Genomic DNA, 17,240 nt, shown 5'->3' with positions numbered 1-17,240 from the left:
TGCCCGCATTTTGGCAAGCCAAGCCAGACAATTAGCACATAACTAATACATTCAGGTACTGGCATGTTGCAGCGAATATTTATATTGAGATTACATTCAAAGGCCAAGCTAAAACATATTTTAAATTGTAGTTCTGAAACTTTTGTTAGCATTTGGGATCTACAGGACCATCAGTTAGGTAAGCTGAGTACCACGTCTGCAAAGGAATAGACGTGGATGAAACGACGACGCAACTGAACGTCTTTCTTTGATGGTGACTGGCAAGACCTTACACATGGTACACTATGAGAAATGATTCCAAGAGGGCAAATTCAAAGTGAACAGATTAAATTATTACCTCTTCCTGCTCAGTAACGTTGACTTCGTTCATCTCATCTTCTTTCTCTTCCTCTTCGATTGGCTTGTCGTTATCCTCACTCTTCTCTGCGGTACTCTCCACCTCCATCTCCTCCCCCTCTTTGACTGTCTGCTGGTCCTTTTCGGAATCTCCCGAAGTTCTCCTCTCTTTGCCGTCCTTGGTCTGGGCTAATCTCTCCAGGGTCTGCTGTCTCCTCTGCTGCGACTTTTCCAGCCTCTCAAAGGCTTTCATGATGGCGTCCATTTTACGTTCTTCCCTGGTCATTTTGTGGACTGGCTTGGAGCCGATTGCATGTTCTGTCTCGTCTCCTTTCCCTCTAGGCGTGACAGGTTCCGACTTGGATCGAATCTCAGCTTGCTTAGATATAGCTAACTCTTCCTCTTGCGTCAGTGACTAGAAAATAACACAGAACGTGACAATAGTTGGTAGTCACATAGAAAAAGCGGATTTATTGACTGAGGGTAAGGTCACAAAGTAACAGCAAAATCTTTAACAGGTAAACAGATTAAACCAGAAAGCCAATTGGCTCTGTGGTTCCTTGCCATACAATTTGCTCAAAATTCAAAATAACTGTCTGACTAATGTAGAGCAAGTGAGTTAAATCTGTCCAAGAATTAAGTGAGAACCAGAAAACATTTGTAGCAGTTCCTCGTGGGCATCAACCATGTCATTCACTCAAAAAAGATTTACAGTATAGAATTTAAACCAAAGTGTTCCAATATCCAGAAAGAACAGTCCCCCTATGTGAAATATAGAAACATTTTACCAATTTTGAGCTTGCAAATCCCTTTAATAGTCGTTGAGCGCTACATGACATTATTTATACACCGTGAAATATTATTGAGATAATGGCCAAGTTTTCCACCATTTGAGATAATCTGTTGACCCCATCAGCCATTTTTGGCCCATTTGAGGTTCACTTTAATGTTGACCGCAAATGACCTTTGACCTCCACCAATTTCAATAGGGTTCTTGAACTCACCATGCTGAATCTGCATACCACGTATGAAATTCAACAAAGATAGACTTTTTGAGTTATCATGTTCACAAAGTTTTCAGACTTTGACCTCTGTTGACCCCAAATGACCATTGAACTTCACAGAAAACAATAGGCTTATTGTACTCAATAAGACGGATCTACATACCAAGTATGTAGTTAATCCACCATTAACTTTTGAGTTACCGTAATCAAGCGTCACATACATACACACACCATCACCATCGCAAAGATTCCTTTTGCCTCCGACAAGGAATGAAAAATCTACGAAAAGAGCAACTTTGATATTCAAAATGCCTTCCTTTTGAACAATGAGGGAATAACACATAAAATAGTCGGGATGAACTTTGCAAAACAGAACACAAAAGTAAGACTAACACAAGGTCTAGGTATCTTCCAGTAATGTTAAATTTGGGACTCACCTCTTGAGAAACTTGTTTGTTCAAAGTAAGTTTCAAGGGAGACATGACTTTCTTTGTAGGACTGCCCAACTTGGCCTCAATGTTACCATTGCTATTGGTGTTCTTGATGCCATTAGTCTTCTGCTTGTGCCAGAATTTCTTCACAGGACAACTTTTCTTCCCACATGCACATTTCACAGGGTGTGGACTAGAGACAGAATAAGATCGTTAAGAGGAAAATAAATCTAGATACATGTTTTATATGCATTACAGATTCAACAAGTACCATACAGATCTACTTACAGAGGCAAATATATATGTACGTATATAGTGATGTAAAATGTATTGAATTTTTTATTTATCGTGTATCTCTATCTATTATAGATCCATGATACAACATAAAGATCCATTAGGGGCAATGAATTATATCTAAACTTAATATTGCATATTCATGACTGGGCAGACGCAATATTGCATATTCATGACTAAGCAGACGCTATACTACCATGCTCAATCATGCACAGTCCACACTGATCAGCGATCACTGTACTTAACAACTGGAAAATATAGATATGCTGGAAGTCAAATCCATCTTGTAAGATATCTCTTCATGAATCTACTTTTGCTAAGGGAGATGTTGCATTTGCAGGAAACAATTACTTAACAACCAAAGTCCCACCTGACTAAACTCATTGCTAAATTTGAGAACTGATGATGTTATCAAGCCTGAATTTCTTTTATCTTACCAAAGCAGACACATGGGTCGGTTCAGTGTCTTATATTATTTAATTATGAGTTCATAACAGTGTTCTCATAGTGCCACTAAGGAAGTGAAATCTTTTAAAGTTTCCTTAATATTTCTGTACTGGCATCACTGTCCAGTGTTGAGCTTTTTTCGTCTTTGAAAAACAAAGGCCAGACTGGATTACTTCCAAGGATCAGTCTAACTTGGGAAATAACTGCTCTCTTTAGGAACTTAATATATTAACTGTACCCTAAAGAGTGCTTCTATTTTTTAAACTACACCTGAACTTCAAGGTTCTCTTAAAGTTGGACAAAATTATCCAAATCCTCTGAAACAAAGTCAGAGACACAGACACAGACCACTGACTTGACTTACCCCACATTAACATCAAAATCTAGTCCGAGTGTCACTTCTGAGTTACTGCCGATGTCTTTCAGTGCAAACAAGTAGAGATGAATTTCCCCATCGAAAATCATGTGTCGAATCTGCATGTGGTGAAACAGAAAGAAGAAAGAGCATTTAGAAGAGAAGAAAGCAAAGAAAAGGGTTTAACTGTGGAAAGCTCTAAGTAGTCTGATGCAAACTTCAATACGACAGCACATCTCTGTACCGTTAGGAACAATGCCATTCTATGAACTGCATACTTGAGAGAAATTCATAAGTAATAAAGCAAGGTACTTTCTGTATCATTTCCTGTTCAGCATGTTCCTTTATTGGATTTTTAGTTGCTTCTCAACAACTCACCTAATAGTCTGTGCATTACTGTGTGTAATCGAGACATTCTGACTGGTGATCCTCTGTGTTAAAAAGACAAACCAGTTCCCAAAACAAAATTTTTCCTAACAATGTAACGTCCTCCACTGGTTGCTTTAATGGTCTTTAACATATCAACATTTCTAAGAAGTTATCATTTAAGCACATGTTGGTAAAACAAGGCTTTGTTTGGTATAATCACCTCTGCATTTGGACAGCAGGACTTTCTTGTGAAACGAGCAATATTATCATGACTGCCGGCATTCAGGATCATCTCAGTATTGCAGAAACTAGAGTACACAAACATGAATGACTCCAGTCTGAAAGAAAAAAAAGTTGCAAGTGAAATTATGCCATTTTCTACAAGGAAAATTAGTGGCTTTATATCATCATGTTGCTTTTCTGTTTACGGATGTCACCATCCCCGAATCCCCCCCCCCCCGCCTTATTTTGAATTGCAGCACTTGTTTCCCAAGGTTATATGATTAATTGGACAAAAAGCTTACTCCTTTAGTAAACGATACAGAGAATCAAGTCTCAATGCGGTTTGTAAAAACAAATTTCTTGCAACTGTGAATGAAAAAATATTTGATGATTTTATTCCATGACAATGGTATGGGGAAGGGGAGAAACAAAGCATTGCAATACAGGACCCAAAATAAAATTCTCAAGTAGTGAAAAAACATACAGGAATGTAATATCCTCTGACAGAAATTTGATAATACTTAATGGCCTTTTTTCGATACTTACTGTTTTGAATGGTTTTTCCGTTTATTATCCTTGAGAGATAGAGTTCCTGATAATTGCATGATTGGTTGATTGGCTGGTATCTGCTCCAAAGTCACTACTCCATTGACCTCACCTTTGCTGACCTGTCCAATACAAACTTTGGTTCTCTTCATATCTTCAGTAGAGCCGTGGTAAGTAGCAGCACCAGCTAGAAACATCTCTGGGTTTTTCCTGTACTCTTCCATCATCTTCTCCACCTCTGGCGTGCACTGGATGAGCGAAGCCTCTCTCAGCTCCTCCTCCTTTTCGTTGCTGAGAAATAGAAATGCCAAAAAATGTCAGCAACTAATAATCAAACAAATGGGAGAAATTGCCTTTCATTTAAACGTTTTAATGCAAAATTTCATCATACACAAATGTCATCATACACATTTTCTTTTACAAAGTTGTAAAGTTTGCCAAACAATTCTGCAAATTGTTTCGGTTCTTTCAAACCTTACCATGTCAATTTTCTTGTGTCTAATTTGCCTAAACAATAGCAAGGAGCTGCACAGTTCATTTAATAAAAACAAAACGTATTCTTCTATTAAATACAAATTGATCTGTGGTTAGAATTCTGGCTGAATTGTTACTTGAAGGACCCCCTCCTGTCTCCTTGTAAGTTTCTTCTGGGCCTCCAAAAGAGCATCGTGGAATTACACAAAAAGGAAGATCCTATTCAGTAATCACTCTTTTCAACTAAATATTTTAACTAATTGAGATATTGTTCCAAAGAGCTTTGACCAAGCCTACTTGTTTCTTAAATGGTAATAGAATCACAGATGATGTCTTGACTATAACTAAGTAAACAAAGATACATTCCCTAACAACTAACTCATGACCAATTTGAAGAACCCAAAATGTAACCATAAAAGAAACTCTGTTGCTGTGATTAAACAATTAACTGATCATGAGTACCCTTACATAATACTGCAGACAAACACTTGACACAATTTCTTTAGAGGTGAAAGCAAAATGAACTACGATCAACTAGGCTGTCAAAGAGATGTGGCAAGCACTCATGAATAGATCCATGTCGATAAAAGAATGGAACATAGACTTACGAAACACCTTCCGTTCTGAGATTGTCGTCTGACTGGTTATCAATACTGTTAGAGTCTATTCTCTCACGGTCCTTCTTCTGAAAGACAACGATATAAGATAAGCCATTAATATTCATACAAAGCAACCGCTAACCTGGAAAACAACTATGACCAAAGACAATGAAAGAAATTCCTGGTTGTCCATTAGGCAAATGATCTCCAAATTTAAAGTTGTACATATACCAAGGTAATGATGACATGGTTGAGTCTTTTACTAGAAGTAGGCAGACTAACTAAAGGTTTTAGTTTGCTTCCCTTGACTAGAAACTTAGTTCTCAAAGATCACCAGACAACCCTTACAAAATCATGCATGGAAATACATATACAAGTGATATTGGCACTTACAGTAACAGACAGACTCAACTATCAAGGCATGTATTCAAGCACTTTAACATTTTCCAAGTTTATACAAATTGCAGTAAAAGCTAAGTATAAGCTGTAAGCCTTCTTGATAACATATAAATACAGAGCTCTATGGGAAGACACTGACTCACTATTTACTTAAGAGTGATTGATTTGTTTTGTGAGTAACATCTATTGTCCTATAAAACTTAAGAGTATTATATAACTGAATGGCCACACACATATACAGTAGAGTGGAGAAACTTGTAAAAAAAACAAATGAACATTATTTGTTCCCTGTTAAAGTGAACTATCAAAATAGGTATGGCAAAAAAAGAAAAGAAAAAAAAAGAAAACATGTCCAATTCTCTAATAATATTCTCTACAAGACAACTTCAAGAAGACAAATTTAAGTCTTTTAGTCTACAAGGTGTCTCTGAATAAAGCTATATTAAACGCTAAACAAGCTAAATGTTTCTGCACTACAAGATCTGTCATCACATACAGTTGTGAAAGATTTTATACGGCATTTTTGATGATGTGCGCATGTAATTCAAAGCTAATGATAGAACTGCCTACTCAGGATCAATGATATCGTAGGGTACACATATAAACATATCTCCAGCAGTCACTGCCTGTGAACGAACGGCCTTCAATTCTAACTTATTTAAATATTCAATGGGGATATCTATTTTAAGCTCTCTTGCATTTTTACAGAAATTGCACACTAACACAACCATTAGCTGTGTGTAACAACTTCCTCTTTGAATAGAATACAGTGTGACCCAAGCAAAAGCAACCATGCCGGGGATTTGCTTGAAGAACTGATCTTGTTTAACGTTATAAGTTACTCTACACCGGCACTAAGTTATCAACCATGGCTGGAACCATAACAGGAAAAGTATCGTTGATATAGGAAGCAGAGACACAGGAAATGGAAGAGAGTATTACTCCATGCAACAGGAAGTGAATATTTACATCACAGGCGGTACAATACATCTCCTTCTCGGTCTCTTGCAACATTCTTTGTTTCGCAATGGTCAGGTTTAAACGCCTATGCCATAAATCTCCTGATGTAAGCCCTCATCAGAACACAAAATACATCAAATCACAAAATCGGAAAGAAAGAAAGACTTGAGAGAGGTACCTTTTTCTTCTTCTCTTTCTTTCGATCTGTTTTGCTATCATCGTCTTTGTCCCGATCTTTCTCTTTCTCCTTCTTTTTCTTCTTCTTTTTGACTTTCTTCTTCAATTTTAGAGACCCAGGTGAATCCTGACCTTTGCCAAGTTTGTCTGTAGTTGGCTCCCTGTTCTGCAGCTCTGTAAGACAAAGACAAAGACATGTTATCTTTTTTGTTCGCTTTTTCAGGACATCACCACATTACAGCTCTCGTTTCCTAAACACTATATCTGGCATATGCACAAAAGATTTATGCAATTTTCAGTAATACGGATGCCGTTTCCATTGGTTGTAGAAACATATCAGTTTTAACTTCTACTGTCAAAAACAACATTACAGACTTAATTCACTCTGAAAACATGAACATTAGAGTAACTATTTAAACTCTTGGCATAATTATGACACCACATATCAAAACAATGAAACCAACCTCTGGGGTCTAATGTAGGCCAGATGAACCGGGTTACTGGTCAACAGTGGAGGTCAGTGTCAAAGGTTACTACTGCACGTCACTCTAGACATGATAGAGCTAGTGTTCAGTTGTTGTGAGGGGATAGGTAAGTGAGGACTGAACTACATACGAAACCAAGGAACTAAATAAGGAGCGAAATAAATCTTCAAACAATTCATATGAGATAACGTTTGTTTTAAATAGATTAGATCCCAACCTTTGAAAGAGAGCAGTATCTTTAAAACTACTCAGGAAGAGAAAGTTTTTTTCTGACTCACCTTCAAGGTGTTTCTTCTTCTTGCCCTGCAATGACTTAGCATTCTCAACATTTACCGCACGAGGTTCACATTTCTCACAGAAGTAGTTGTCCGGAATATTTGACCTATCAAGTCCCATACATTCAACGTGTTGCCAGACAAGGCACTTATCACAACAGATCATATATCCATCGTCATGTTCAAAGTCACTGTTGATAGAAAGAAAGAAACGATACATTGAAAACGTTGCTCAGTTCCCATATGTGAAGATTCAGCTTAACAGGTTATTTTCCAGAGCTCTTATACATGTTTTGGATCCATCAAAATACAGCAAATCACTCAAATTACGTAATGACATGTCGTTAATTACCAAATGCATCTCGTTATCCCTTCATCTTTGGTTGAGTCATCTCCTTCATCATCGTCTTCTTCTTCTTCCCTCTCTTCTTCAGATGTTTCAACTTCCTTTTTGGGTTCCTCCTGAGGTTTCCCTGTTTCTACTTCAACCTCTGGTTCTACAACAGGACAATGTGGTGGAGACTGAGGGGGAGTGGGTGGAGGGGGTGCTCCATAATTATGATCCTGTCAATTAAGCAAATATTTTAACACATACAACAAAACCTTTTGGGAAAAATTATGACCAGTTGCAACAATTTGCAATGGAACAAAAAACAGAAAGTGCATGACTTAGAGATTTTACACCGCCTATAAAATGTCATCATCCTTGCACTGTGTTACTTCAGTTAAATAAATTTCATTAAAGGAAAATATTAGGAACCTGAAGAACTTATCTGTTTTAGTACACAGTACACACAAATCAAAACAGGAAATATTACGCTAACCATGAAATTCAGAGATTTCCACATCAGAAAGGACAATGCATTACTGTACGGTACATATGTTTGGAATTGTTACCATACACAGTGTTTATACACAACATCATGACTAACTTAGGTGGTACGATAACAGTTCTGAACATATGACCTGGCAATGGACAAGCCAGTTACAAAGGGGCCCTGTTTAGTCTAATCACATTAACCAATTCTGGAGAATTTAGCCTCTTTTTAAATAACTGTAACCATTGCCCCGGCCCCCGAGTACATTTCTCTCTGACCAATAAGAACTTGAATATGACAAAGCATATAACTTCTATGAGCATGAAGTACTGTAAATTCACTTGAAATAATATCCTTTGAAATATCATACATTATCAAGTGAAGCACTATATCGATGATCCTTGCACTCTTCACAGGTTGAACTGATGCAAATGATCTCTTATAAACATCCATGGATCAAACAATTTCTGAATACCTCATTTGAAACAATCATTAAGGCAATGCATATTGAATTTACAGTATCTATCTCTTATAGAAGAAGCATTAAATCTTAATTTACAGAAAGGACTAGTTTTCTTAATGTTTCACAAATAATCAACATAGTAAGCAACCTATCAACAAACCATCTAGCAATGTGGACAAATGAAATATCCAACCAGGGAGATTACAAAAGCTCAACAGGCAGGAGCTTCCTTTTTCTGGAAACTAATTATAGTCATTTCTAAATACCAACCTGATAAGGTAGCCCAAAGTAGGACAAGGTTTGAGCATTCTGGTGATCTTTTTTCGGGTCTATTTGAATTTCTCCTCCTCTGTCTTCAAGTCTAGAAATGGAATAGACAACATTTAATGTAAAATATACAGTGTTCAACCATCAATCTTATTATACCAATCACATTATACCAATTGTGGTACAAATGCAGTATTGAAGTCCAAAGGTTCTCCAACCTTTTGGCAATTTTGATTTGTTCTATTTTTGTTTGAGAGACAGTTCCTGTAGGCTTTTAGAGAACACCCAAGTAAAAACCCTGACAAATACCAGAAACCTATCCTCACATCAGTGAATCATCAGTCAGCTCAACTGAATGCAAGCCTAATCAAGCATTTTGAATGTTTCTCTGTTCATGCATTAGAGGCAGAGTCACGCCAGACAGTCCATACTACTGCAGTCTCAATGACTCATTGATTTGAATACAGCTGGTGTGAGCTGAATTCATCATGAGGCAATCTACAGTACTACAAAAAGTAGTAGTAAAGCTATAAAGAGGGGGAGACTAAAAAGCATACAACTACTGTACATAGTCAACCTATTATGTACAATCCTCTAATAAGATACCATTTTATGTCCCAAATTTAGTTGATGTTATATGAAAGTGCGAAATAGGTACGGAATCAACAAATATGTACAAACTGTAAGCAAGGTTGAACAAAAGTTAACCTAGGTAAACAAAGTTTATGGGAAACACAAATTTATGTTACACATTATGTTTATTTATTTTTTATTGTGCATAATGAAAGGTCGATCGACATGCTTTAAAATGGAATTCAAATTATATAAATATGTCAAAACTATCCGGGAGAGATCATGGAATCGTGCAACTAAGTTCTGTGAACCAAGACAAAATGCAACATTGCTTAGTCTTCAATCCATTTTTGTCTTGTACTATGATTACTGTTTTTTGTTTTGCTGTAGCACTGTTTGTGTCACTGCGCCATGAGCGTCTTTTTTGAGGGATACCGGCATATTATAAATGTACATTATTATAATTATAGAGTCACTGCTGTAAATTAACTGTGATAACATTTATGTCTGCCAGTGCCATTTTAATCTCACTGAACTGTACAGTGTACACACAGCATACACCTTATGTAATGTTAAACGGAAGGAACATTAGGAAATCTCATAAACCAGACAGTCAGTTGGCTTTGTTATTCATTTGTCATACAATTGGCTCAAAATTCCATAAACTATCTGACTAATGTAGAGCAAGTGAGTTAAATTTGTCCGAGAATTAAGTGAGAACCAGAAAAGATCAGATATTTCCAGCTCTTTGTGTGTAGCACTCCGTTGTGGGCATAAGCTTTTAAATTCACTGGTAAGGACTTTACAGTATAGAAATTTTATTCCAAAATGTTTCAATATCCAGAAAGAACATTCTTCCAATGTGAAATATAGACACATAGATGTATGAATTAAATGATATTTCTTTTACCAATTTTGAGCTGGCAAATCAGCTTCACAACCAACCATCCCTTTTAATGATTATTTTAATGAATAAGAGTTACATGACAATGACACTGAAATATTTTCACAACCTACTGCCAAACAAAAGTCATCTAGTATAAATCACAGAGAAAATGGCCAATTTTAAGACCATTTGAGATAACATGTTGACTCTTTGAAGCTCAGAGAGTGAAAACTGATAAGGCCCCCCCCCCCCCCCCAGTGTGTTTAAAGCAAGACTATTAACTCTTCGAAGCAGATTTCATATCTTGGATGACTGTATGTTTTGTTGAAAACCTAGAGAACCCCTTCACAAAACTAAACTGAATTTGACCAAACTATGTTCACCAAAAGAAAATCACAGCATCGGAGAATTCACAGATTAATTGTAGCGTTTATTTACAGTAGGACTTATCATGTTTAAAAGGCTTTCAGCCTTTGAAATAAGTTGACCTCATGTGACCATTGACCTCTTCCAATTGAAATAGCATTCTTGTACTCAATAAGAAGCATCAACATCCCAAGTATAAAGTTAATCCACCATGAACGTTTTAAGTTACAGTGTTTACAACTTACAAGCAAGTCTCACATACACACACATGCAATCACCATCGCATCTAGATTCATTCTGCTTCCGGTAAGGAATCAAAAATTGGTTACTATCAACCATTTATATGGACATTTTGGATGTGACTCATATTCTCGGGGAGGGGGGGGGGGGGATTTTAACAAGAACCTGACGGTCAAGATGAGTTGCTTCAGTTGAAGCTACATATTACCAGGCAATGAAGCAGTTTCATATCTTCTGCTAACTGAGAATACTGGTAAAATCAATTACACACGTCATCACCATTGCATTGATTCCTTCTGCCTCTGGCAGGAATGAAAAAAGAACTCCTCAGAATCTGAAGAACCCTCTTAATCAATGTTTTGTACAGGGACGTTCTCGCATTGCTACTGTCCTCATACTGCAGGTTACAATAACACAAGTACTGGCAAAATGTCAACTGGTCACAGAGATCAGTAATATTTCACTCTAATAGTCAGTTGCCACAGTTGGCAAGCTGCCAACATACTGTACATCTTGGTCATACAGTAACTCTGGCAGTCACTCACTCACATTAAGTAATCTTAATGTGAGCCTTGCTATTTTGAAAATTCTGTTCTTTTAAGGTCCAGTATTGTAAGAATTTATCACAATTTGGTTAAGTACAAAGAGCCCCAGGAGCATTTCATACTAGTTCAATAATCAAGTTGCATAGAAAAATACTGAAAATAAAATGAATTGAAGACCATAAGCATGACATATATCTGTATATCGTCTTCAAAAGTGTGAAATTCAAGTAGGGTCATAAAATTTCATAACATATTTCATGAAGGTAGGATCAGGGGATGAGAAAAACCAGAATGAAATAAGACATCTAGCCATGTGGCTGAGTCTCAAAGAAAAACAAAATATATAAACATAAATAACAAAGCAAACAAAATGTTAATAGCTAAATAAATTAGCACTAAATCAAATGTGTGGATCATTTGTTGTTATGGTGTATATCTGTTTTATTCCTGGTACTATTTTATCTGAAAGAATCGTGAAAGTACAACAAAGTAAGACCCCAACCTGCATGTTTACAATATCTATCTTGCCGAACAGGTACAGAATTGAAGTGATGTGGACATTTTTTTTAAAGTTGTAATTAATTTGGAATTTTACCATATACTGCATTTTAGCTCACTAGACAGTTCAACTGGTGTGTTATATAAAAAGCTGGTATAATTTTGTCAATGCTATTTTGATTTGAAAGTGTTATGAGGGAAATTAATTTTATCATAATAAATTGGTCCCTGGGAAAGTGAGTTTTTTTATCCTATGTTCTGATATCTTAAAATGTGCAAATCATTTTATACAAAGAATTTTCAACAAACTAGGACTTTTTTGCTAGACAGAAGAAGCAGCAGTGAAGTTATATACAGGACTACTTTTTAATGCTGTAACAAAGTGTACATCAGGTTTCTCCCTCTTATGTGCATTCCTCAACTGCTCCTTTTCTTTATTCCTAGATATCACAGGGCAAATTTTTACAAGTTGTCTGGTCATCCTTTTGACAACAAAATTTCTGTTGGTGAAATCAAAATCAGCTTTGGAGGTTGCCCTGCAGAGGAGTAATTGTTTACATGAAATTCACATGGCTTTATAACTTAATATCTCCAAATAGGTGAAGAGATATATTGGTATCAGCCTCAATCACTTTGGAGATACTGATATGATACAGAAATACTGGTAGGCCTGAGATCCACCCCATGAGAACTTTACTGGCCTAAAGCATGGTGTTCTATTCACCAAACCTACACATCTCTCAGACTCCTACAGTGTACATTGGTCATTCTTTGTTCTTTTGCTACATTTTTCCAGCAACCAAAATTCCTGTTCATACAAGCAAAATGTAAGACCTGGTTGTCCAGAGGGACAACCAGAAAAAAAAATTCCCTGTATAAAAAAAAAGCAAAATTATCAGACTAAATGGTCACAATCACTTATAATGAGCTTTTTGTAGTCTGGTGTGAGTGGACAGACTATGAAACACTGCAATACACAGCATTGACATCTAGGAAATGTTTTGGAAATCAAAAGAAGCTTTTACAGTTAGATTAATAACATCTTCTTTGTAGTAAGTATGCAAATACCCTAAGTGAAATTGTTCACACAACACAAAAGCTGTTTCAGCTTGTTAAGCTTGGAGATGATTGGTCCAACACATAAATAAAACATTGCAATTAAAGGATCTTTACACAGTTCACATATTTCTTTAACATACACACATCTCAGTACTGGCAAAAAACATGCTAGAGCAAAGAATTCCACTCACTCAGATCCAGCTGCCATAGCTTGCTTCTGTGAGGTGACCACCATTACTCCATCTGCAAATAATTTATTCATTGCCTGGTATGATGCAATATATTAAAAGTTCTGGCTCTGTGGATTCTTCGTCTTTGCGGTTCCTCCCGAAGCCACTCATGACTAGACAAATCGTCCACACCTGAATTCTGCACACACAAAAATGAATAAAAGAAAAAACATACAAAGAAAGCTAAATAAACTTTTAGATATGTCTAATGTACCTGTGTTTATTTCAAAACTTATCACCTGTAACTGCAAAATTTATTTTGCATTAAGCAAAATGGCAATTTGTAGTAGTAGTAAAGAATGGATACATGTGCAAACTCTGCAGTGGCCTTGACATGCTTAAATATCAAAGAAGTGCACAAACTATCAAATTATCATCATTTTCAATTGCTAACTTTCAAAAGACAATTAAATTTAGGTGTTGCCAAAGCTATAAGACACCTTTGTGGAAAACCAAACTATCCCAGGGGTGGAGTAATAAACTCAGTCTCTGACTTTCTTCCAATGATCCAACTGGCCGACATACAATCAAAGTCAAATGCCATGTTGTGATTACAGTATACACCATACCTATTTGAAACTTATCATCTAACCACTAGTGTGCCAAATCTTTAAATTACTGATAAGCCTAGAAACAAAAAGCTGTCAACTCCGAACTGGTTCAATAATATCAGATGAAAACTGCATACATACATCTCATTTATAGTCTTAAAAACAGCTACTGTACTTGCATTGAGTATGTGACCTATTACAAACCCACACAGTACTGCTCACACAAAAAGAGAGCAAAGAATCACACAGTCTATTACAGTCATATTCCAATACGGTATAATGACCAAGTAAATGTAAATTAGCAAGTAATAAATAATTATTTTCACAGCAAGATTATGTTGATATCATGCAAATCATAATGAAATTCAGAAATTTTCCATTTTTTCTATCTACCATTTACAAACAAATCTATTTGTAACATTGCTTATGACCAAAGTAGGTGTGAATTATTTATAAAAGCCTGAAATTGATTATTCGTGGCTCTATGAGTTGTGGCCTTGAACTGGTCGCAACACCTTTGTCAATCCAGTGTGGCATCAATGCTATGCAATATGGTCACATTGCGATACAAGTCCAAAGGTGTATGAGTAGGTTTTAACCCAGGAATTAGTACTTCCTAAGACATTCAAAGCCTCCCACCCTGCTGCACAAAATTTGAACACTAAAATATTCCCTGAAATCCATGCATTGGTGGCACAAAAGTTATTGGTGGCTGATATGGTAAAAATCAAATGCTCATTTCACAATTATTTGCTATTTGGTAACAAGTTTCAGTCAAGAAGAAAATCACAAGCAGGTAATATCCAAGAAAGGTAGGCTTCATAACCTAACAAAGGTAAACAGTGGTCAGACCACACACTAGAGATGGTAAAATATTTTATGATTGATTCCATGTGGAAATTTTCTGTATGATGTAGGTTATACTTTATACAAAAAGCCAACCATTGAAACGTTTTTGCTGTCCTAATTTTTGGCTAACTTGTTTTAGATTCTCACTTGACAGCATATTTGTGGGCAGGAGCTGCTTTGTCAATGGACAGGAAGAGAATGCTAATAGGATTAGACCTGATCTAACAACAGTTATAGTTGAGTAACTGTGGACTTTTGGTCAGTATGTTGCAGCAAAGATTAAGTGGGGGAGTTTTGACGAATCCGTCACACCAAGTGAGCGGGGAGAAACAATGCCTATAGCAGACATCTAACTAACAGACCAGTTACTATCCCAAACCTTATAAAAGGGATCGCTATTGACCCCAACCATTTATCAACTAGAATAAAAAAATTTAATCCTGTTAAACTGTGTGCCTGTTGACATGAATTATGAGTGCTCTGATACAAAGTGGCCTACCTATTTTCACTAAAAGAAATACACTTCCATTTATATTACTAGACCAATTAACTTTTCAAGACAAAGCCCTGGAAGCTAATGGCAGCAATCAGTTCGCCCTAAAATGCTTTGTTTAAATTCATGGGCTTTTAGGCCTAGCCTAGTTTTACAAATTCCCTACCATCATACATTCTCAGATTAATTATTCTTTATAATCAGAAAGAACAGTGCTTGATATTTTCTGCCAACTACAGGAATATGTCCTTGAGCCTATAAATCGTTTAGGTGATGCTTAGATCTGTAGCCTGTAATGTAGGGAAGGCCAGTTACTTTCGCCTAGGCTATCTAGGCTAGGCCAATTCACTTTGTTGTTTGCAACAACTACCCTACCAATTTGTTTTCAGGCTCACAAAATAATAGAACTTGGAGAAATGAAAATAACATGAATAGGCCTACTTTGCCTTAGTTATGTGGGAAACTAACCTAGGTAATAGGTTAAGCCAGGCTAAAAAGCCTTAACTCACAGCTTAGATGAATTGAACTGAAACTTTGAGTGATCACAAGTAATGCATTTAAGTTTAGGTCACCTGTTCATACTGTAAATCAGCTTAGAAGGAATAAGTGAACTCGAAATTAGGTCTTCAAATATTTTATTTATACAGACTAAGTTAGGGCTAGCCCTAGCCGAGTAAGTGCTGGTGTTCACTGATTTCATCCTTTGCTGCTTGAAAAATTACAGCAGGAAAGAGCAACAGATTTATCTCAATTGAAACTTTGTTGTTCGTATAACATGAAAAATGATACTAGAATAAACAAGAACCATGATACGGTCTTCAATGTTTAGCTCGTAATGAACTTAAATTGCAATATAGCCTAACGTTAATCATGGCTCTTAAAAGCAACATGTAATACATATAGCATTGGCCTACACACATAACAAATTAGTTGTTGTTTGCCTAACGAAGTGTTCACATGAATACTTGATGTGTAGGTTGATTTACCCAAATTTTTAAACAAGAATCCTTCAAATTCTTACACGGACCACACTCAAATCATTTCCAAATACTCACCTTCAACAGGGAAAAGTAATATTCTTTGCAAAAAGATAACAACTAGGTTGGTACAAAATGCTTAAGATCGCAATTTCGAGTATAATTTATGCCATCATTTGAGGTAGGGAGGGTACCGAATTCGAAAATAATTCAACATGGCGGCAATGGAACTTGGTCAGAGATTTACTGTGACGGGTCGCCCAAAAGCCGAAACAGGATTACTTAGTCGTTTGTCACCAGCCGTTTCATGAATCGGCTTCGAAACGAAACAGCCTAAATTGCAAAATGACATCGAAATCGAGATGCTGTCTTGTAAATTTGGAAAGGCACATAATCCAGTAGCACAGGTAGTCGACATTTTGATTGAGGAAGGAGATGGCTAAGTCGCTAACCTGTATCAGGTGGTCCGTGAAGCATCTGCTTCGAAGTATATCAACTAATATATTGTGTCCACTCACGTTGTAAAAAAACAACAACAGAAACGGATGAGTAGAATTTTTGGTTCCCTGGAGGACCCTTATTACTTGCTTTCATAATGGAATTATCATGAATATTCTATTTAAAATAGTTAATATTTAATTGGGTTGGAAATCCCACCATAAATATTCTAGGGAGGGCGCGGTGAAGTTGGATTGCTTGCAAAATATAAGCGAAGCTGGCTCCATAGCTGACAACTGAAAAATGTCTCAGTATTTCATAAAAATCATTCACTTTAAATCAAAACTAAACACTTGAAGCAATAATACCAAGCAGGGAGTGCAGCTTTGGGAAGGGGAGTGGGGAAAATGATTAGGCCTAAGATTGATAGAACACAGTGGCGTAGCCAGCGGGGGGCAGAGTGCCCCCCCCCCCAAACAAAAACTTTTGGGAACGCGACGGTGAAAAAATCAAAGGGAGCATGCAAAGAAAAAGGAAATCTAAATGTACTCGTACCTGCGGGATGGGGCGGGGGGGGGGGAGTCTTTGGAGAGAGCACTAAAAAATTAATGAAC

At 36.7% G+C, this 17,240-nt stretch overlaps 1 protein-coding gene across 3 annotated transcripts in view; it reads right to left on the bottom strand.

Moving 5' to 3' along the window:
- LOC139961069 (uncharacterized) overlaps positions 1-16,427 on the bottom strand; it is a 29,207-nt gene extending 12,780 nt beyond the window's left edge. For 2 of the 3 annotated variants that reach the window (XM_071959920.1, XM_071959922.1), the window contains exons 1-12: positions 16,267-16,427; positions 13,280-13,457; positions 8,925-9,015; positions 7,726-7,937; positions 7,377-7,564; positions 6,615-6,787; positions 5,087-5,163; positions 4,005-4,295; positions 3,457-3,574; positions 2,877-2,986; positions 1,778-1,964; positions 338-751 (exon numbers count right to left, since the gene is read on the bottom strand). In XM_071959920.1, the coding sequence (XP_071816021.1) occupies positions 338-751; positions 1,778-1,964; positions 2,877-2,986; positions 3,457-3,574; positions 4,005-4,295; positions 5,087-5,163; positions 6,615-6,787; positions 7,377-7,564; positions 7,726-7,937; positions 8,925-9,015; positions 13,280-13,350 (1,932 nt within the window). In that variant the 5' untranslated portion in view covers positions 13,351-13,457; positions 16,267-16,427. The remainder of the gene's footprint in view (positions 1-337; positions 752-1,777; positions 1,965-2,876; positions 2,987-3,456; positions 3,575-4,004; positions 4,296-5,086; positions 5,164-6,614; positions 6,788-7,376; positions 7,565-7,725; positions 7,938-8,924; positions 9,016-13,279; positions 13,458-16,266) is intronic. The other variant, XM_071959921.1, reaches the window with a different exon arrangement.
- Positions 16,428-17,240: the final 813 nt, after the last annotated feature.

Source organism: Apostichopus japonicus, chromosome 20 (genome assembly GCF_037975245.1).
Source record: "Apostichopus japonicus isolate 1M-3 chromosome 20, ASM3797524v1, whole genome shotgun sequence".
NCBI lineage: Eukaryota > Metazoa > Echinodermata > Holothuroidea > Aspidochirotida > Stichopodidae > Apostichopus > Apostichopus japonicus.
This window is presented reverse-complemented; position numbering and strand designations above follow the sequence as displayed.